The 21,557-nt window shown below is 42.7% G+C and overlaps 1 protein-coding gene across 1 annotated transcript in view; it reads left to right on the forward strand.

Annotated features, from left to right (window-relative positions):
• Nucleotides 1–21,557, forward strand: part of SPAG5 (sperm associated antigen 5) — a 424,869-nt gene that overhangs the window by 73,498 nt on the left and 329,814 nt on the right. Inside the window, exons 10-15 of the mRNA XM_053705229.1 lie at nucleotides 17,612–17,704; nucleotides 17,795–17,929; nucleotides 18,654–18,726; nucleotides 19,374–19,521; nucleotides 19,680–19,730; nucleotides 19,847–19,961. Coding sequence (XP_053561204.1) covers nucleotides 17,612–17,704; nucleotides 17,795–17,929; nucleotides 18,654–18,726; nucleotides 19,374–19,521; nucleotides 19,680–19,730; nucleotides 19,847–19,961 — 615 coding nt within the window. The remainder of the gene's footprint in view (nucleotides 1–17,611; nucleotides 17,705–17,794; nucleotides 17,930–18,653; nucleotides 18,727–19,373; nucleotides 19,522–19,679; nucleotides 19,731–19,846; nucleotides 19,962–21,557) is intronic.

Consider the following 21,557-nt stretch of genomic DNA (forward strand, 5'->3'; position numbering starts at 1 on the left):
TGAAGAGTACAGGAAAACTTCAGTTGGGGGAACGGTTTGCATGCTAAGCTGCATTGAGGTATGTTCAGTCTATTTTTTTCTAGACAGACACTGATAATTCTAGAAAAGGCTGGCAATGTCCCCATGAGGGAAGGGTAAGCTGTATTCAGACACTTAGTAGGAATCCTAGCTTGCATAAAGGGCTCATTGGTTACTGGTGACACTGATAGGAAAAAACATTTCTTTATTGAAAACATAACGTTTTTTGAGGGACTTTAAGGGGTCATTGTGGCTTATTTAGGGGTTATTAACCCACATGGCTAGTTTAGAAACACTCTGGTGTGTTTCTTTTAGGCCCCATAATATTGAGTGAGGTGGGAGGGGCCTAGTTTCGCGCCTCAGTTGCGCAGTTTCTTTTTCTCAGAGACATCCAGCTGCTTCTCCAGAGGGTCCTGCTGTGTTTGAGGGCTTAAAAGATTTTCCCCCCCCCACAAATCTATCCTAAAGGGCAGGTAGGCGCAACAGCAGAGCTGTGGCAAGGTGCTGAACATTTTTTTACCGGTTTTTGACGTTTTGTCATTCCGGTTTTTACATTAAGGGGTTAATCGTTTATTTGTCTGGCTGTGCAAACTCACTAAAGCTTTATGGTGCTACTGTAAAAATTTCGTAAAGTTTACTGCTTTTTTTACACTGTTTTGCAGAGTTTGTGCATCTTTTTTTCTCTTAAAAGCACAGTACCGTTTTTTTTCTAAGTATTATTTGCTTTGATTAAAGTGTTTTTTGCAAGCTTGCTTGTTTCATTACTAGCCTGTTTAACATGTCTGACATCAAGGAAAATCCTTGTTCTAATGTTTAGAAGCCATTGTGGAACCCCCTCTTAGAATGTGTCCCACTTGCACTGATATGTCTATAAATTATAAAGAGCATATTTTAGCACTTAAAATTATTGCAATAGATAATTCTCAGACAGAAGTAAATGAGGGTTCGCCATCTAGCTCTCCCCAAGTGTCACAACCAGTAACGCCCGCACAAGTGACGCCAAGTACCTCTAGTGCGTCAAATTTATTTACTTTACAAGACATGGCCACAGTTATGAATACAACCCTCATAGAGGTTTTATCTAAACTGCCTGGTTTACAAGGAAAGTATGACAGCTCTGGGTTAAGCACAAATGCTGAGCCGCCTGACGCTTTAGTAGCCGTATCCGATATACCCTCACAATGTTCTGAAGTAGGGGTAAGGGATTTGTTATCTGAGTGAGAAATTTCTGATTCAGGAAAGACGCTCCCTCAGACAGATTCTGATATGACGGCCTTTAAATTTAAGCTTGAACACCTCCGCTTATTGCTCAGGGAGGTATTAGCGACTCTTGATGATTGTGACCCTATAGTGGTCCCAGAGAAATTGTGTAAAATGGACAAATACTTAGAGGTTCCTGTTTACACTGATGTTGTTTTTCCAGTCCCTAAGAGGATTGTGAATATTGTTACTAAGGAGTGGGATAGACCAGGTATTCCGTTCGCTCCCCCTCCTGTCTTTAAGAAAATGTTTCCCATATCTGACACCATGCGGGAGTCGTGGCAGACTGTTCCTAAGGTGGAGGGAGCTATTTCTACTCTTGCTAAGCGTACAACTATACCTATCGAAGACAGTTGTGCTTTCAAAGATCCTATGGATAAAAAATTAGAGGGTCTCCTGAAGAAAATTTTTGTTCATCAAGGTTTTCTTCTCCAACCTATTGCGTGCATTGTTCCTGTAACTACTGCAGCTGCTTTCTGGTTTGAGGCTCTAGAAGAGGCTCTTCAGATGGAGACTCCATTAGAGGATATTATGGACAGAATTAAGGCCCTTAAGTTGGCTAATTCTTTCATTACAGATGCCGCTTTCCAACTGGCTAAATTAGCGGCAAAGAATTCAGGTTTTGCCATTTTAGCATGCAGGGCGTTATGGCTTAAGTCCTGGTCTGCTGATGTGTCATCAAAATCTAAACTTTTGAACATCCCTTTCAAAGGAAAGACCCTATTCGGGCCTGAACTGAAGGAGATTATTTCAGACATCACTGGAGGGAAAGGCCATGCCCTCCCTCAGGATAAAACAAATAAAATGAGGACCAAACAAAATCCTTTTCGTTCCTTTCGGAACTTCAAAGGTGGTCCCGCTTCAGCTTCCCCTGCTGCAAAGCAAGAGGGGAATTTTGCCTAATCCAAGTCAGTCTGGAGACCTAACCAGGTTTGGAACAAGGGTAAAAAGGCCAAGAAGCCTGCAGCTGCCTCTAAGACAGCATGAAGGGGTAGCCCCCGATCCGGGACCGGATCTAGTAGGGGGCAGACTCTCTCTCTTCGCTCATGCTTGGGCAAGAGATGTTCACGATTACTGGGCTGGCTTTAGAAATTGTGTCCCAGGAATATCTTCTAGACTTCAAAGACTCCCCCCCCCCCCCCCAGGGGGAGATTTCACATTTCTCAATTGTCTGCAAATCAGACAAAGAGAGAGGCGTTCTTACGCTGTGTAGAAGACCTACATACTATGGGAGTGATCCGCCCAGTTCCAAAAGCGGAACAAGGGCTAGGGTTTTACTCAAACCTGTTGGTGGTTCCCAAAAAAGAGGGAACTTTCAGACCAATTTTGGATCTCAAAATTCTAAACAAATTCCTCAGAGTACCATCATTCAAGATGGAGACTATTCGGACTAGTCTGCCTCTGATCCAGGAGGGTCAATATATGACTACCGTGGATTTAAAGGATGCGTATCTTCACATCCCTATTCACAGAGATCATCATCAATTCCTCAGATTCGCCTTTCTGGACAGGCATTACCAGTTTGTGGCCCTTCCCTTCGGGTTGGCCACGGCTCCCAGAATTTTCACAAAGGTGCTAGGGTCCCTTTTGGCGGTTCTAAGACCGCGGGGCATAGCAGTGGCGCCTTATCTAAACGACATCTTAATTCAGGCATCAACTTTCCAGGTAGCCAAGTCTCACACGGACATCATGTTGGCTTTTCTGAGATCTCACAGGTGGAAGGTGAACATAAAAGAGTTCTCTCTTCCCTCTCACAAGAGTTTCCTTCCTAGGGACTCTGATAGACTTGGTAGAAATGAAAATATTTCTGACTGAGGTCAGAAAATCAAAACTCTTAACCACTTGCCGAGCTCTTCATTCCATTCCTCGGCCATCAGTGGCTCAGTGTATGGAGGTAATCGGACTCATGGTAGCGGCAATGGACATAGTTCCTTTTGCCCGCCTACACCTCAGACCACTGCAACTATGCATGCTCAAACAGTGGAATGGGAATTATGCAGATTTATCTCCTCAACTGCATCTGGACCAGGAGACCAGAGATTCTCTTCTCTGGTGGTTGTCTCAGGACCACCTTTCTCAGGGAATGTGTTTCCGCAGCCCAGAGTGGCTCATAGTAACGACAGATGCCAGGCTGCTAGGCTGGGGTGCAGTCTTGAACTCCCTGAAAGCACAGAACTGAGAACGATATTCAATGCGCTTCAGGCATGGCCTCAACTAGCTGCGGCCAAATTCATCAGATGTTAGTTGGACAACGTCACGACTGTAGCTTATATCAATCAAGGAGGAACACAGAGTTCTCTATGATGGAGGTAACCCAAATAATCCGATGGGCCGAGGATCACTCTTGCCATCTCTCAGCAATGCATATCCCAGGGGTAGAGAACTGGGAGGCGGATTTTCTAAGTCGTCAGACTTTCCATCCGGGGGAGTGGGAGCTCCATCCGGAGGTATTTGCCCAGCTGACTCAGCTATGGGGCACACCAGAATTGGATCTGATGGCGTCCCGTCAGAACGCAAAACTTCCTTGTTACGGGTCCAGGTCCCGCGATCCCCAGGCGGTACTGATAGATACTCTAGCAGTGCCCTGGTCCTTCAATCTGGCCTATGTATTTCCACTGTTTCCTCTCCTCCCACGTCTGGTTGCCAGAATAAAGCAGGAGAGAGCTTCGGTGATTCTGATAGCACCTGCGTGGCTATGCAGGACTTGGTATGCAGACGTAGTGGACATGTCATCTGTTCCACCGTGGACTCGGCCAATGAGGCAGGACCTTCTAATCCAAGGTCCATTCAAGCATCCAAATCTAATTTTTCTGCGTCTGACTGCTTGGAGATTGAACGCCTGATTCTATCAAAGCGTGGTTTCTCTGAGTCGGTCATTGATACCCTGATTCAAGCTAGAAAGCCTGTCACCAGGAAAATCTATCATAAGATTTGGCGCAAATATCTTTATTGGTGTGAATCCAAGGGTTACTCATGGAGTAAGATTAGGATTCCTAGAATATTGTCTTTTCTCCAAGACGGATTGGAGAAGGGATTATCAGCTAGTTCCTTAAAAGGACAGATATCTGCTTTGTCTATTCTTTTACACAAATTTCTGGCAGATGTCCCAGACGTTCAAGTGTTTAGTCGGGCTTTCGTCAGGATCAAGCTTGTAATTGAACCCGTTGCTCCGCCATGGAGCCTGAACTTAGTTCTTAAAGTTCTTCAAGGGGTTCCGTTTGAACATATGCATTCCATAGATATTAAGCTTCTATCTTGGAAAGTGTTGTTTTTAGTAGCTATCTCTTTGGCTCGAAGAGTTTCTGAGTTATCTGCTTTACAGTGTGATTCACCTTACCTTGTTTTACATGCAGATAAGGTGGTTTTGCGTACCAAACCTAGATTCCTTCCTAAGGTGGTTTCTAATAGGAATATCAATCAAGAAATTGTTGTTCCTTCGCTGTGTCCTAATCCTCCTTCAAAGAAGGAACGTCAGTTGCACAATCTTGATGTGGTTTGTGCTTTAAAGTTCTACTTACAAGCAACTAAAGATTTCCGTCAAACATCTTCATTGTTGCTTATTCTGGTAAGCGGAGAGGTCAGAAGGCTACGGCTACCTCTTTCCTTTTGGCTGAAAAGCATCATCCGTTTGGCTTATGAGACTGCTGGCCAGCAGCCTCCTGAAAGAATTACTGCTCATTGTACTAGAGCAGTGGCTTCCACATGGGATTTTAAAAATGAGGCTTCTGTTGAACAGATTTGTAAGGCGGCGACTTGGTCTTCGCTTCATACATTTTCCAAATTTTCCAAATTCGATACTTTTGCTTCTTCGGAGGCTATTTTTGGGAGAAAGGTTCTACAAGCAGTGGTGACTTTCCTTTAAGGTACCTGTCTTGTCCCTCCATCCGTGTCCTAAAGCTTTGGTATTGGTATCGCACAAGTATGGATGAATCAGTGGACTCGATACATCTTACAAGAGAACAGAATTTATGCTTACCTGATAAATTTCTTTCTCTTGTGATGTATCGAGTCCACGGCCCGCCCTGTTTATTTAAGACGGGTAGTATATTTTTATTTAAAAAAATTCAGTCACCTCTGCACCCTATAGTTTCTCCTTTTTCTTCCTAGCCTTCGGTCGAATGACTGGGGGGTGGAGCTAAGAGAGGAGCTATATAGACAGCTCTGCTGTGGGCGCTCTTTGCCACTTCCTGTAAGGAAGGAGAATATCCCACAAGTATGGATGAATCCGTGGACTCGATACATCACAAGAGAGAGAAATTTATCAGCTAAGCATAAATTGCTTTTTGACTAATTGTGAGCAAGCATGGACCAAGGGGACTTGCAAGATGCCACTTGCTCCTTATGTTTTGACGCCAATGTGGAACCACCAATCCCTTTCTGTCCCTCATGTATTGAGAGGACTTTAAATCATAGGGGAAAATTTTTTTCAGAGCCAATCTCCTCTAGGGCCGATGTTGTCCAAGAGTCTAATGACGAGGGTCAATATATGCTGCAACTTTCTCCCCAAGCGTCCCAAATTTTACCACCCTCACAAGCAGTGCCCTGCACATCCGCTGTAGCCCCTTCTGGGGTTAATTTAAAAGACATAGCTTCTCTCATGTCTTCTATCTCTGATTCTTTGTCTGCCTTTCCAATGTTGCTGGGCAAATGTAAGAGAAACATCAGACATTCAGTAAGCAAGGTTTCTGACGCAATTGTTGCAATTTCGGATGTATCCTTCCAATGACCCGACGAAGAGGGTACTGCTGTAGCATCTGAAGGGGAAACTTCAGATTCAGAGAGTTTATTACCTCCAACGGTGGTTTCTTTTAGGTTTAAACTAGAACACCTTCGGCTGTTACTCAGGGAGGTTTTAGTTACCTTGGACGACAGTGATTCCACAGTTGTGGTTATCCCTAAGAAGTATAGTAAACTGGACAGAAATTGAGGTTTCTTCATATACAGACTTGTTTCCAGTTCCTCAAAGAGCTTATGAGATCATTGCTAAGGAGTGGGAGAGACCGGGTGTTCCTTTTTCTCCCTCGCCTATTTTTAAGAAGAGGTTTCCCATAGCCGACTCTATCAAAGAGGCTTGGCAAACAGTTCCTAAGGTGGAAGGAGCAGTTTCCACCCTAGCTAAGAGAACTACTATTCCCATAGAGGATAGTTGTGCCTTCAAGGATCCTATGGATAAAAAGTTAGAGAGTTTACTCAAGAAGATATATGTACACCAGGGTCTGCAATGGCAACCAGCTGTGTGTATTGCCACGTTACTAGTGCGGCGGCGTATTGGTTTGATGCTCTGTCTGAAGCCCTCAGGACAGAATCTTCTTTGGAGGAGATCCAAGATGGGATAAAAGCTCTTAAGCTAGCTAATGCCTTTTTATTACGGACGCTTCCCTTCAAGTTTTCAAACTGGGAGCTAAGATTTCGGGTTAAAGCCTTATGGTTAAAGCCTTGGTCTGCAGATGTGTCATCTAAGTCTAAGCTTTTAGCGATTCCTTACAAGGGGAAGACCTTGTTTGGACCTGGCCTGAAGGAGATTATCTCTGATATCATGGGAGGTAAGGGCCATCTTCTTCCTCAAGATAAGAGAAACAAACAAGGACGACAGAGTAATTTTCGTTCCTTTTGAAATTTCAAGGAAAATTCTTCCTCTTCCTCCTCTAAGCAGGAACAATCTAAGCCTGCATGGAGACCCAACCAGTCTTGGAATAAGGGAAAACAATCCAAGAAGCCTGCTATTGAGTCCAAGACAGCATGAAGGTCATGCCCCTGATCCGGGACCGGATCTGGTAGGGGGCAGACTTTTTTTTTTTTAAATACTTTATTTTTCCAGTACCACATACAGTGACAAACGATGTGATTTACATAACATATCATTCTGAGTACAATACTTGTCAAACAAAATCACTGCAGTGGCACCATTAATTTTAATTTTCCACCTATCCACCCTCCTTCATAACATAACCCCTTCTCCTAATCTCCAGTTCATCTCCCTTACTGAAAGAAATAGTAGAAGACACATATCTATTGAATTCTGCAACGTAAACATACCAGTATAATGCAACATGCATGTGTCAAAGGAATCAATTATCCTCTCCTCTCCCAGAGCTTGCCTATTCTCTGTCTCAACCCCAGGCGCCACCCCAGGGTTCCCAGTGCCCTGAGCCCTGTAACACCTCAAGCAATTGTTATCATGTCTGAGCCGCTACGTAAATAAGTTCCATTTCCCGTGTAGTTGGGCGTTCAATATAAACTCAGCATCTTTGAATGGGTAAATAATCTGTTTCTGATGCGCTAGGTCTAGCGTGTGAATAAAGGTTTCCCATTTGGTTACAAATTTTTTCGTTCTGCGTGTAATGTCCCCCTGAGTGTCAAGTTGTTCATATATCATTTGCTTTCTTACTATTTCCTTGAGTTGTGTGAAGGTTGGGGGTGCCTGCATCATCCATTGCTTTAGGATGAGTTTTCTTGCGTGTAGTATTACGTTGTGTATGAACTCTGTGTGCTGGCTAGTCTTTGTCTGAGCGTGTAGGAAAATCACCATTTCGTCTGACAACTGGATTTTGTCCCCTGTACACTTTTCCAACCACCTCTGTGCCATGGCCCAAAATGTTGTTAACTGCGGGCAGTTCCATATCATGTGTAGTATGTCTGGGTTAGGGTTTGAGCATTTCGGGCATATTCCCATTGCATCTGTCTTCCACTTATGGAACATTTTGGGTCTTATGTATGCGTTGTGAACTAGTTTAGTGTGGGATTCCCTAATTTCGTTTGAGAGAGAAGCCTTCCTCACCTTTACAAAGCTTTGCTCTACATATTCGTCTGCAATGTTATGGCCTATCCTGTTTTCCCAGGCGGTTCTCAGCTGTTCAATATTTGATTTATTAGGCTTAGACTGGAGAGTGTTATAGGTATGTGAGATAGAGATCATCCCTCCCTTCATCAACTTCAAGAGTTTGTAAATGTCACCGTCAGTTTCTAACATATTCCCAGTTCTCAAGAGATTTTGCACGTAATGTTTGACTTGTAGGTAGGTAAAATGGTGCGAGTTAGGTATACCATAGTCTCTCTGTAATTCAATAAATGGGCGGACTGTGGACCTATCGTCTGATAGTATTTGCTTTAGGCTCTTAACCCCCCATTCCTCCCATTGCTTAAATGGTTTTGTGGTGAATCCTGCGGGAAAGTCTGGGTTACCCCTAAGGGGCAGAAAAGTTGTGTGATTGTGCGAGACTCCCAGTGTCCTGCACAACTTCCACCATGCTCTTATGGGGTGACGGAAAAGACCGCCCCTCCCAGTATGGGGTCTGCCTGAGCTCGATTCATGTGTGGGAGCATTTTTAATGACCATGGTTTGATAATTTCTGATTCTAGTGCATAATTGGTAAAATGCCCCCCCAACCAGTCCATCACATACTTTGTTAAGGCTGCCCAGTTATAATATTCGATGTTGGGAAGTCCAAAGCCTCCACGCTCTGGTTGACAAGTCTTTTTCTGATAACTGATTCTGTGTTTTTTCCCCCTCCAGATGAAATATAGAATGTCCCTGTTTAGTGTCCCAAGGTCTTTTTTATGCAGCAGCTCAGGGAGCATCTGCAGGGTATAGAGGAGCTTAGGGAACAGGATCATTTTAATAAGCCCCACTCTCCCCGATAAGGTCAGGGGTAGTGAAGCCCAGGTCAAAAGTTTCTGTTTTAGGTTTTGCAACAGTGGTTTGAAATTGACTGCGTACCATTGGGTGGGATTTCTAGTCAGATTGATACCTAGATATTTAAATGTGTGTGAGATCACTTTAAAGTTATCTTCTAATGGTACACTAGGGTCATTGTTCTGTAGCCATAGTAGTTCAGACTTATCTTTATTTATCCTGTATCCCGAAATATCACTAAACTCAGCTATCACCCTCAGTACTTTAGGGATGTTTTCCCTGGGGTCTCTTGTGTAAAGTATCATGTCGTCTGCAAAGAGTGACAGGTGTATTGTCTCCCTGCCTATACTCAGCCCTGCTGTCTCTTTCCTGATCCTAATCGCTAGGGGCTCCAATGCTAGGTGAAACAGGAGGGGTGAAAGAGGGCACCCCTGCCTCGTGCCCCTCCTGAGAGAGAATGTCTTTGATGGCTTCCCGTTTATCAGGATCGCCGCTTGGGGAGTGTTGTATATGGTCTCAATAGCTCTCAAATAGGGTCCCCGTATGCCAAATTGTCTCAGGGTGGTAAATAAATGGTCCCATAATATTTTATCGAATGCTTTTTCAGCGTCCACTAGAATCAGGCAGGCCTCTTTCGGATTCTGATCTCGATCCTCGCCCCGTCTCTCCCAAAAGTGTGTTAATACTAATTGCAATTTTCTCATATTTTTAACCGCGGACCTTCCCTTAACAAACCCGGTTTGGTCTTCCTGAACTAGGAGGGGGAGTACCCCCGCCAGCCTATTGGCCAATATTTTGGTGAGTAGTTTATAGTCCGAATTTAGCAGGGAGATTGGTCTGTAGGATGCTGTGAGTAGGGGGTCCCTGTCAGGTTTGGGGAGGACTGTAATATTTGCTTCTGTGAATCTATTGGTTAATTTTGCTCTTCCTTCTAGGATTGCGTTATATAGTAGGGCAAGAGTGTCCACCGTCTCCCCACTGAGCATTTTATAGAATTCCCCGGGCAGTCCATCAGGTCCCGGGGTTTTTTCTAGAGGGAGCGAATCGATGGCCTTTGTAATTTCCAGGGGTTGAATTGGGGCATTGAGTTTCCCTACCTGATCCTCATTTAGCTGTGGTAATGTTAACTCTCTCCAAAATGCGTCTTTCTTTTCTACGTCTATGTCCTGAGAGTCGTACAAGTTAGAGTAATATGAGGTGAATGCCTGTTGTATTTCTGAGTCTTGAGTAAGTATATTGTCTTTGTCCTTGATGGCCACTATAGTGTTTGGCTTTCTATCTAACCTTGTAAGCCGAGCCAATAATTTCCCCGTACGGTTTCCGTACCTGTAATATTTAGCCTGAGAGCGGTTTTGGGCAGCAACCGTTGTTTGTATCAGATAAGTGTCTCTCAAGTCCTTAACCTCCCTATATTTATTCCTGTTCTGTTCTGTAGGATGTCTCAAGTATTTGTTTCTGGCATTTAGTATCTGACGTAAGAGTAGGTCCCCCCTCGCTCTTCGTGTTTTCCTAACTTTGGCCGCATATGCCATAACCACCCCTCTCAACACCGCCTTTGCTGATTCCCAGAATAGAGAAATGTCACCTAGATGCTGTGCGTTCAGTTCTTTGTATGTTAACCATTCCCCTATCAGGTATTTACGTAAGTTGAGGTCGTGGTATAAGTGTGACGGAAATCGCCACCTGTGTGCTTGTCTGTGTGGAGCATCTGTGTCTATGTGAAGTGAAACCGGGGCATGATCTGAAATCGTTATGGGGTCAATTTTGATGTCGGTTATGTGGGGACAAAAGGAACTTGTAACTAAGAAGTAGTCTATGCGGGATAGGGTTGTTTTCGCTGGATGTAGGCAGGTGTAGTCTCGGGCCTCTGGGTTTCTATCTCTCCAGAAATCCGAGAGGGATAAGGTGTGTCTGAAGTTAAGTAAGATACGGGTTTCCCTCTTGGAACCTTTCCATATTGTTGTCTTTTGCGGGGCATAGTCTGGGTTACGAAACCTGTCTGCTGGTGTGTGTGGGGCAATATTGAAGTCGCCTCCCATTACAATTGGGAGCTCTGCAAACTGGATGAGCTGAGTTTGTAGTTGAGTCAGAAATGTTTTCTTTTCTGTGTGGAGGCCATACACCCCACAGAGTACTATATGTAATGCTCCTATTTGTAGTCTGACTATCAGGTATCTTCCCTCCGGGTCTATAACAGTTTGCGTGACCTTATAGCTCAGATTTTTACGGAAAAGAATTGCTACTCCTCTAGCTCTCTTCCCTTCATAGGTGGTGTATAAAACCTCCCCCACCCAGCTCTGCTTGAGTTTTTGATGCTCTTTCTGCGAAAGGTGTGTTTCCTCTAATATTGCTATATCCGTCCTCATAGTGTTTAGCTGTCTAAGTATCACTTTTCTCTTAATTGGGGACGTGATCCCTCCTACATTCCATGTAGTCAGTTTCATTTTGGATTCTAGTGAGTGTTTGTTAGTTGTGTAGATCTAAGGACTTGGTACTAGGATATATGTTGTTGTGCGAGCCTTTTATGAAGTGTGTAAGGAAAACAGTACTCACTATTACGTGGAATTCCCCCCGTACCTTCTCCCTTCCCCCCGGAGTGGCGCCTCTGGGCAGGACAGGTCAGCTCTTCCCTGAATTCAAATGGTTAGTGCATACAATAAACAATACATATAACAGGAAACAATTAGATTAATTGCCCCCTCCTCCAACAGTCCCAAATATGTAACGAAGGACTTGAGTTCTCGTCGAAAAGAAAAACAAGAAACAAGAAAAAAACAAGAAACAAGAAAAAAAACAAGAAACAAGAAAAAAAACAAGAAACAAGAAAAAAAACAAGAAACAAGAAGGGGGGGTCGCCCCCCCCCCCCTCACTTTTCAAGGATACATGTTTTCAGCGTTGTAGCTTTGCCAGTTTTTTATTATATATGGTCCATTGACCTGGCACCAACCGCTGGCTTAAGCAGCGGCGTCATCTTCATCTGCAATTTGTCGTTCCTCTCCCTCTCTTTGTAGGTGAAGTTTCAGCAAACTTGGTGAGTCAAAGAATAGTGGTCCTCTTGCAGTGTGAAGTCTCAGTCTGGCTGGGAACAGCAGGGCTGCCGTTCGGCCTTGTTCTAAAAGTTGTTTGCAGTACGGTGAAAATTCCCGTCTTCTGGCAGCTACTGCCGCAGAATAGTCCTGGAACAGGTAGATTCTTTTTCCGTTGTATTCTAGTTGTGGAGTTTTCCTGTATGCTTGTAGGATAGATATTTTATCTTTAAAGTTGAGGTATTTCACCATGACTTGCCTTGGTGGTTGGTTTTTTTCACTTTGCTTCCTCTGGTCACCCACCCTGTGTGCTCTTTCTGCTGTATAGGGTAGATACTCTTTGGAGATGTTAAGCAGTCCCGGCAGGGTTCTTTCTGCAAACTCAATTATTTGGGAACCTGGGAGTGACTCAGAGACCCCCACTATCCTCAAATTGTTACGGCGTGACCTGTTTTCCAGGTCGTCAATCTTAGCCCACAGCCGTTCGTTCTGCTGTTGTAGGGTGTGAACCTGAGTTGTAGTTTCCCTCTGACGGGTTTCCCCATCTGCTACCTTTTGCTCCACCTGTGTCAGTCTACCATTAAAAGATTTAACCTCTGCCGTGAGTGAGTCCATGCCTGTCTGAAGCTGTTCAATTTTTGGTAGAAATAATGCTGAGATCTGGGTAACAATTGGGTGGGTGTCCATGAGGCTGATGGGTGACACATCTTCAACTTGCCCTGAAGCCTGTTGGTGCTCTGACTGGTGTCTTTTCTTATCTGCATTCTTCAATCTGTTTGTCATTGTGTCTGTTTTTTTGGAGTAAGAGTCGTAATATTTTTGCATACAGTTCTGGGGGGTTCACAGTTGCTATTCCAACTGTGTACTGCAAAGATGGCACCGTTACTGAGATGTCTCCGTTACTGAAGTGACACCATTACTAAAAGGTGAAAATTACGTGGGTAATGGCAGCCAGGTCTGAAGGTACCAGGTCTCCTAGGGTGTCTAGCAAGCTTTCATAAGCGGTGGGTGAGCGGGGGGGGGATATGCCCATTTGATTTAGCCTTGCATTGCGGCTAGGAGCGGTGTCCCCTCCTCAGTCACCGAATAATTATATAAAGGTATCAGAGAGAGCTGTGAGGATATCCCCCCAGCCGGTATTGGGTAGATTCTTGTGTTCACAGATGGTTTAAGTCCTGTACACCGGGGCCCCTGTGCTTTATCTGTGTGTTTATATCTGTAGAGCCTCCAGAAGATGTCAGGGGAACAGGTGGTCAGAGCCGTTCCTATCAGTTCAATCACTCAGCTACAGGGGGGTATGGGATTAGTAGCCAAACTTTCACTTGTAATGTCTCTTTATCCCTCTCTCCCAGCAATTGTACCCCACTTGCTAGTAGTAATTTGCTTTACCAATCCTGCAGCAGCTGTGCCGAGAGATGTCAGTTACCTAATGCTGGCACTGGGCTGTTGGTTTCTTCTGCTTATTTATTACTTTTAGTGAAGGAGAATTGCTATGCTCAGTGAGGAGTCTAATCCTGGGCCTGTAATTTTTATTCTGGGTATTGTAAGCTGCGTTATTCCATGTCTAGTCTGCCCAGCCTATTAATGTAGTTTTGCCCCTGGGATTTAGCTTTGTTTTGCCGGGGAGTTCGCTGCGCTGTATGTGCGTCACTCTCCTTCTCTATCCCCTCCGGTAAGGCAAGATGGCGTTTTGCCGCCAAAGCTCAAACTCACCCTCTCGACCAGACCTGCCTGTCTTTGTCGCCGGAGGTCACTGGTAGGTGATTTGTATCTCTGTCGCTGCCCTCCGATTTGAGTCTTGGGTTGCTACAGGACGGCTCACTGCCGCCACTCTCCTTCTGCTTCTTTCAAGCGGTGCTCCGCGGTGGGGGAGTCAGGTGGTAGACTCCTTGCCGATAACGATGTCACTCCGGACAGGAGTAGGTGACCCCTGCCAAGGAATGTGGCTAGTTTTGGGCTAATACTTTAGGATTTGTTAAGTTACAGTGGCTTAAGGTCCGGAGCTCCTTTCCCCTGCTTCCATTCACAGCGCCCGCCCACCGGAAGTCCAGGGGGCAGACTTTTATTCTTCTCTCAGGTTTGGGTTTGAGATGTTCAAGATCCCTGGGCAATAGAAATTGTGTCTCAGGGATACAAACTGGAGTTCAAAAGTTTTCCTCCCAGAGGCAGGTTTCTGCCTTCAAGATTATCTGCAGACCAGACAAAAAGAGAGGCGTTCTTACACTATGCCTCTCCGCCCTGGGAGTGATTGTCCCCATTATAGTACAGGAACAGGGTCTGGGATTTTATTCCAATCTGTTTGTGGTTCCCAAGGAGGGAACCTTCAGAACAAATTTTGAACTCCAGTCTAAACAAATTTCTCAGGGTACTGTCCTTCAAGATGGAAACTATTCATTCCATTCTCCCCTTGATACAAGAGGGTCAATTCATGACAACAGTGGATTTAAAGGACACGTACCTACATGTTCCCATTCACAGGGATAATCACAAGTTACTAAGATTTGCCTTTCTGGACAAACACTTCCAGTTTGTGGCTCTTCCTTTTCGGTCTTGCCACAGCTTCCAGAATTTTCACAAAGGTTCTGGGATCTCTGTTGGCGGTGCTTCGATCACAGGGCATTGTAGTGGCGCCCTATCTGGACGACATCCTAGTCCTTGCGCCATCCTTTCAACTAGCAAGATCTCACACGGACTTGGTGTTGTCCTTCCTACGATCTCACGGGTGGAAGGTAAATTTGGAAAAGAGTTCCTTTGTTCCAAACACAAGGGTAACTTTCTTAGGAACCATAATAGATTTTTTGTCTATGAAATTTTTTCTGACAGAAGTCAGAAAATCAAAGATTACCGATACTTGCCTAGTCCTTCAGTCCACTCCTCGCCTGTCAGTGGCTCGGTGCATGGAGTAATAGGGCTTATGGTGTCGGCAATGGACCTCATCCTGTTTGCCCGGTTCCATCTCAGACCTCTGCAGTTAAGCATGCTCAGGCAATGGAACAGAGATTATGCGGACTTGTCTCCTTGAATACTACTGGAGCAGGAGACAAGGGATTCCCTCCAATGTTGGTTGTTTCCAGATCATCTCTCCCAGGAAACTTGCTTTCGCAGACCCTCTTGCGTGATTGTGACAACAGACTTCTGCCTTCTCAGAATCTGTTCTTCCTATTAACATTCTGGAACTGAGAGCGATCTCCCTTCTGGCCTGGCCCCAGTTAGCCTCACTCCGGTTTATCAGGTTCCAGTCGGACAACATAACTTCAGTAGCTTACATCAATCATGAGGGAGGAACGAGGAGTTCCTTAGCGATGACAGAGGTATCCAAAATAATACAGTGGTCGGAAGCCCACTCTTGTTGCCTATCGGCGATCTTCCCAGGGGTGGACAACTGGGAGGCGGATTTCCTGAGCAGACAGACTTTTCATCCGGGGGAGTGGAAACTCCATCCGGAAGTGTTCTCCAACTTGATTCTCAAGGGGAGTCAGCTGGAATTGGATCCCATGGCATCCCAACAGAATGCCAAGCTCCCGAGATACGGGTCGAGGTCCAGGGACCCCCAGACGGAACTAATAGATGCTCTGGCGGTTCCATGGAACTTCAGTCTAGCATACCTATTTCTTCCATTTGCTCTTCTTCCTCTGGTAATTTTGCTCGAATCAAACAGGAGAGGGCCTTGGTGATCCTCATAGCAGCGGCTTGGCTTCGCAGGATTTGGTATGCAGATCTGGTGGAGATGACATCTCTGCCACCTTGGAGACTCCCGTTGAGGAAGGACTTTCTAATTCAGGGGCCCTTCCTTCCCCCAAATCAAGTTTCTCTGAAGCTGACTGCTTGGAGATTGAACGATTAATTTTATCCAAGCGGGGTTCTCTGACTTGGTCATAGAGACCATGATTCAGGCTCGTAAGCCTGTAACTAGAAGGATTTACCATAAAATTTGGCGTAAATATCTCTATTGGTGTGAATCAAAGGGCTACTCATGGAGTGGCGTTAGGATTCCTAGAATTCTGTCTTTTCTACAAGAAGGTTTGGAGAAGGGTTTATCGACTATTTCCCTAAAGGGTCAAATCTCGGCCTTACCTATTTTGTTACACAAACGTCTGGCGGATGTCCCAGATGGACAATGTTTTTGTCAGGCCTTAGTCAGGATCAGGCCTGTGTTCAAACCAGTTACTTCTCCCATGGAGTCTTAATTTAGTTCTCAAAGTTCTGCAAGGGGCTCCTTTTGAGCCTATGCATTCCTTAGATATTAAGTTGTTATCTTGGAAAGTTTTATTTCTTGTTGCTATTTCTTCTGCTCGTAGAGTGTCAGAGCTCTTGGCATTGCAGTACGAGTCTCCTTACCTAATTTTCCATTCAGATAAGGTAGTTTTACGTACTAAATTAGGATTTCTTCCTAAGGTTGTTTCTGATTGGAACATTAATCAGGAGATTGTTGTTCCTTCTTTGTTTCCTAATCCTCCTTCTCAGAACGACTTCTGCACAATTTGGACTAAGGACTTCCGTCAGTCTTTTTCTTTGTTTGTGATTTTCTCAGGAAAACGTAAGGGACAGAAAGCTACGGCTACTTCTCTTTCTTTTTGACTGAAGAGTATCATACGTTTTGCATATGAGACTGCTGGACAGCAGCCTCCCGAGAGGGTTACGGCTCATTCCACGAGGGCTGTTGCTTCCTCATGGGCATTCAAAAATGAAGTTTCTGTGGAACAGATTTGCAAGGCTGCAACTTGGTCTTCCCTTCACACTTTTGCCTCGGCTGAGGCCGCTTTTGGGAGAAAGTTTCTTCAAGCAGTAGTGCCTTCCGTTTAGGTTTCCTGTCTTGTCCCTCCCGTATAATCTGTGTACTCTAGCTTGGGTATTGAATCCCATTAGTAATTAAGATGATCCGTGGACTCATCGTGTCCTAAAAGAGAAAAGAAAATTCATGCTTCCCTGATAAATTTATTTCTTTTTTGACAAGATGAGTCCACGGCCCGCCCTGTTCTTGTAAGACAGGTTGTTGGGTATTATAAACTTCAGACACCTCTGCACCTTGGATTTTCCTTTCTCTTCCTAACTTTTGTCGAATGACTGGAGTGGGAGGGAAGGGAGGAGCTATTTAACAGCTCTGCTGTGGTGCTCTTTGCCCCCTCCTGCTGACCAGGAGGTGAATATCCCATTAGTAATTAAGATGATCCATGGACTCATTGTGTCAAAAAAGAAATAAATTTATCAGGTAAGCATAAATTTCCTTTTTTTACACAGATGTTTTTAATCACCCTTTTTTAATAGTTTAGCATGCACTCTAGCCTATCTTGGGGTATAGAATGATTTACAGAGGTTATTTAACAAAAAGCAATAAAAATATTAAATATATGCTGCATTGATTTTCAGTGGAATTCATTTTGAGCTTAATTTTTCTTTAACCTAGAATATTTCTCTGTAATTTAAAAATAAATACACTGGTGTGAACAAAATTAACTCTCTAGTCTACCAATCAAAACAAATTCCAGTCATGGGAATAAAAAATAGTATAATTATGGTATGCTCAATGCTAAAGATAAGAGTTTGTTTCAAACATCTGCTATAATTTTTTAAATATAATTATAACCACACACTAGGGTTTGACGAGCCCTGTTCTAGTCCATTAGCCTGTGACTAGTAAAAAAAATAGTTTTCTCCTTGTATTTCTTCCTGCAGCTGTCCCATAATGAAGTGATAGGGAAGTTTTCTAAAAGAGCACAGTTGGTTTGCTCAGAAATGGAAGATTCCCAAAGTCACGTGAAATTACAGGTAATGAATATTAACAAATTGTTTGAAAGTCGTGTTTTATAGACTAATTTTTCTACATTGCAGTAATTTCTTTCCTTTTTTTGTTTGCAGTTGTCCCAAGCAAGGGAGCTGATGTCCAAGCATTGGCATTTATTTGAGGTTATGAAAAAGAGGACACAGTCTTCTGTGCAGGAATATGAAGCCATGAAGATTGAAAGAGATCGAGCCTTCTTGGAAAAGGAAGAAGTGAGTATGAACGCTTGAATGGACTTTAAAGGGACAGTATACAACAATTTTCATATAACTGAATGTATTGGACACTACTAGAAAAGAAGAATATGCAAAGATACCGATTAAAAAAAATCCAGTATAAAACATTTTAAAAACTTACTTAGAAGCTCCCAGTTTAGCATTGTTGATGAGGTTAGGATGGGACACCCATTGAAAGAGGCTGAGAAATCAGGATATATATGTATTTGTATATATACTATTATACATACATATAGGTACAAAGCTCCCAAATGCAGAATTCTATAATTCAAACTTATCCTGAAATCCAAGTTTTTTTTTTTTTCCTTTCAATTTTTAAAACATAAAATTATCTGTAAGTCTGTCTTCTCTGCTTGTGTCTTGTTTTTATTTCTGTGTTCTAAAATGTAAATAATGGTCTATATTTAATTTAAAACTATTGCCTTTCCGTTTACATTACTGTTCTTTGTGAGGGTACTATGTATACAAAAGTATTAAGATGATATGTAACCTTTAGGTTGCATGTATAAGCTATCGTATTACCTGTAAATATCGCCTAAATAACATATTATTGGTTACACTTGTTCCATCCCTTCTCCAAACTGTCCTATTTTAAAGATACAAATATTCCGAAATCCAAACCATTTCTGGTCCTTAGCAGTTTGGATAAAGGTTTTTCTCTTTTTCTCCTGTTCTTAGTCTTGTGCTTTTGTTATTGTAGATGTACAATCAGCTAGAAGATATTAAATCTCAAAGTGATCAGAAGACACTGGAGGCCACTCGTCTTGCTTCTGGTTTGTATTCTTGGGAACTGGCCACTATATGACATTTGTCAGAATATCACAGTATGTGGGCAGAACATTAAAGTAACATGCTCAGTAGAAAACTTTATAAATGTAACAGAAAAGGAAAAGTATAATATACCAATTTGTTCCTGGAACAAAAATATGGTTAGTACTCTCACTGGCTTGAATAAAGGCTGTGACACACTGCAAGCAGAGCGACGCGCAGCGTGTACATGCAGCTGTGTGCGCTCAGTGTGTCCTGCCTTTTCATCTCTGAGCACTCTGCTGCATCAGGTTGTGTAGCTGAGCGCTCAGAGATGAAATATCTGAACTTCAGAAGCGATGCGACGAGGAGCGAAGCAGCTACTTCGTCTCGCGTCGCTCCGCTTGCAGTGTGTCACAGCCTTAACTTGTGATGCTCTGTATTCCGTATTGGAGAAAGGAAACCACGCTTTTGTACCTGTGAGCACATGTGCAGGTGACCAAAAACCAGATACAGTTAACCTTCATTATGAAGCTTTATATCTTCTCTCTGCAATATTTTTAAAAGGGTATATTAACAAAGGACAAGGAAACACTAAAATCTTGTTGCCGTTTTCTAAAAGGGGGTGTCTTCCAATTTTATGTGTTTTTTTTTTTTTTTTTTTCCTTTCCAGAATTGGGAACCCTGATGGAGCAGCTATGTAAACTGGAGTGTGAAGTTGATCAACTGAAACAGGACAATTCTGATCTGGTGGAGAAACTGTCTGATAAGGATTTATCTTTGAAACTTTTAGAAAAAGAGCTTGACGAAGCAAATACTCGGTGAGACTTTAAATCATCATTAATAACATTTTTACAGAGCACAATTCCATCTGTCCTACTTTAAAAGGGACTATAATGCTTTATACATTCCTGATTATGAGATAAAGCTTACTTTTATTGCTAACATTTGTATTGGAATCCATTATTTTCTTTACCAGGGATCAAAAAATTCGGAAACAAAATAAGCTTCTTGCTGATACAGTGCCTAGGTGCGTAACCATTATTTTCTCTTTCAACTTAATAACAAAAGTCATTGATCTAATAAGGGATATTATTTTAGTCTCCCATGCACTGTACACTATGTAACTTTCTATTTTGTATGCAGATTGGAATTTGATCTCTCAGAGGCTGAACGACAGAAAAGAGCTTTGCAGATACAAATTCAAGAATTGGAGATGGTTCACACCTCTCAAGTTGCTGTTTTCACAGAGAGCATTGAGGTAATTGTTAATAGCTAAACATGCGTTTCTAAACAATGAACTATGATGTTGCAGACAGAAGTTGGGAGAACGCTGCAGTGCTTGGAAAGCAATTGAAATCAGTTTAGACTATTTTCTGTGTGAACACAAAACAATGGAATATATATGTTACCTTCAGTTCTTCATAGAGAATAACATCCTCAGATAGGAGTACTGGAGCAAAGCATTTAAAAAGCTGTCCTTTAAACAGTATTGAGAGGAAACTTAACGTCTGGGTTTATAAGCGACGTACATCAGATGGGATAGTTCTGAATTTATGATTATCCTTTAATTAGCACTTGTTCAGCTACTGGGGGGAAAACACTATTCTTTTTGTATATGTATAGATAAATATGAAGGCCACTGGTACCACCTGGAATGATGATGGTAGTCTGATAAATGGCAATGGAATTGTTTTTCAAATGTGTTTATATAAAATACATAACCAGGAACTTTGCTGAATTGTAACTATTCGTTAACAGCCTGCCATGTCGGCTAGCACAGTACCTTATAATAGTACTTTAAAGTATTGGCGAGAGAAACCCTACATATTCTTTTATGCTGATGCAAAAATGTCATTAGACCAGAAAAAAGTAAAACGTTAAAACTACATAGGTCCATTGCTATATGCGTACATAGCTTTAATAAATCAAACTTGCATTACTATAATCTTTAATACAGATAAAGGCCTAACCAAAGAACCTCCCATCTTGCCGCAGTTTAAATAAATCAATTTAAATGTATGAACCGTAAAAGGTATCTATCGCTTTTATCACATCTTCTGGGAAAATTGAAAGGATCAATAAACCTAACACTACTACAAATTAATCTTTGCAGTGTAAACACATGACACGTCTGAATTTATAAAAAAAACCTTATTGCTTAACTTATTAACCCTCCATATAGATCTCTTTTAAGCAGCTGGTTATATTGCTGTGCAGTTGGACCCTTGTGTGTAAAGCAGATGTATTGTAGTGTTCAATAGCTTTGTGATAAGGAGAGAAAAGAAAACCATACAGAACTGGACAACCGCTTGCTTAAAATTAAAAATCTATACAAAGAGTAAATTGATTTAGACTTCAATGTGACACATAGATTGAAATGCAGTAGTATTGTTTTGGTTTACTGTTCCTTTCATTTCAGCAGACGATCCATTAACAAAGTACTGAGATTTCTTCCTGATACAAAGTTAAAATCATACGTCTGTCCTTTTTATTACGAAAGAAAGAGACTATATATATATATATATATATATATATATATATATATATATATATATATATATATATATATATATATAAAATTTTTTTTTTTGTTTTATTTTTTTTCTTCCTAATGGTAAAGAGTCCACAGCCGCATTCATTACTTTTGGGAAATAAGAACCTGGCCACCAGGAGGAGGCAAAGACGCCCCAGCCAAAGGCTTAAATACTCCTCCCACTTCCCTTATCCCCCAGTCATTCTTTGCCTTTCGTCCCAGGAGGTTGGCAGAGAAGTGTCCAGAATTTGTTTTGCATCTTATGGAGGGTACTACTCTAAGCAATGGGACAGGAGTTTTAAGTAGCCCTATAAGCTTCTC

Source organism: Bombina bombina, chromosome 3 (assembly GCF_027579735.1).
Source record: "Bombina bombina isolate aBomBom1 chromosome 3, aBomBom1.pri, whole genome shotgun sequence".
NCBI classification, from domain to species: domain Eukaryota; kingdom Metazoa; phylum Chordata; class Amphibia; order Anura; family Bombinatoridae; genus Bombina; species Bombina bombina.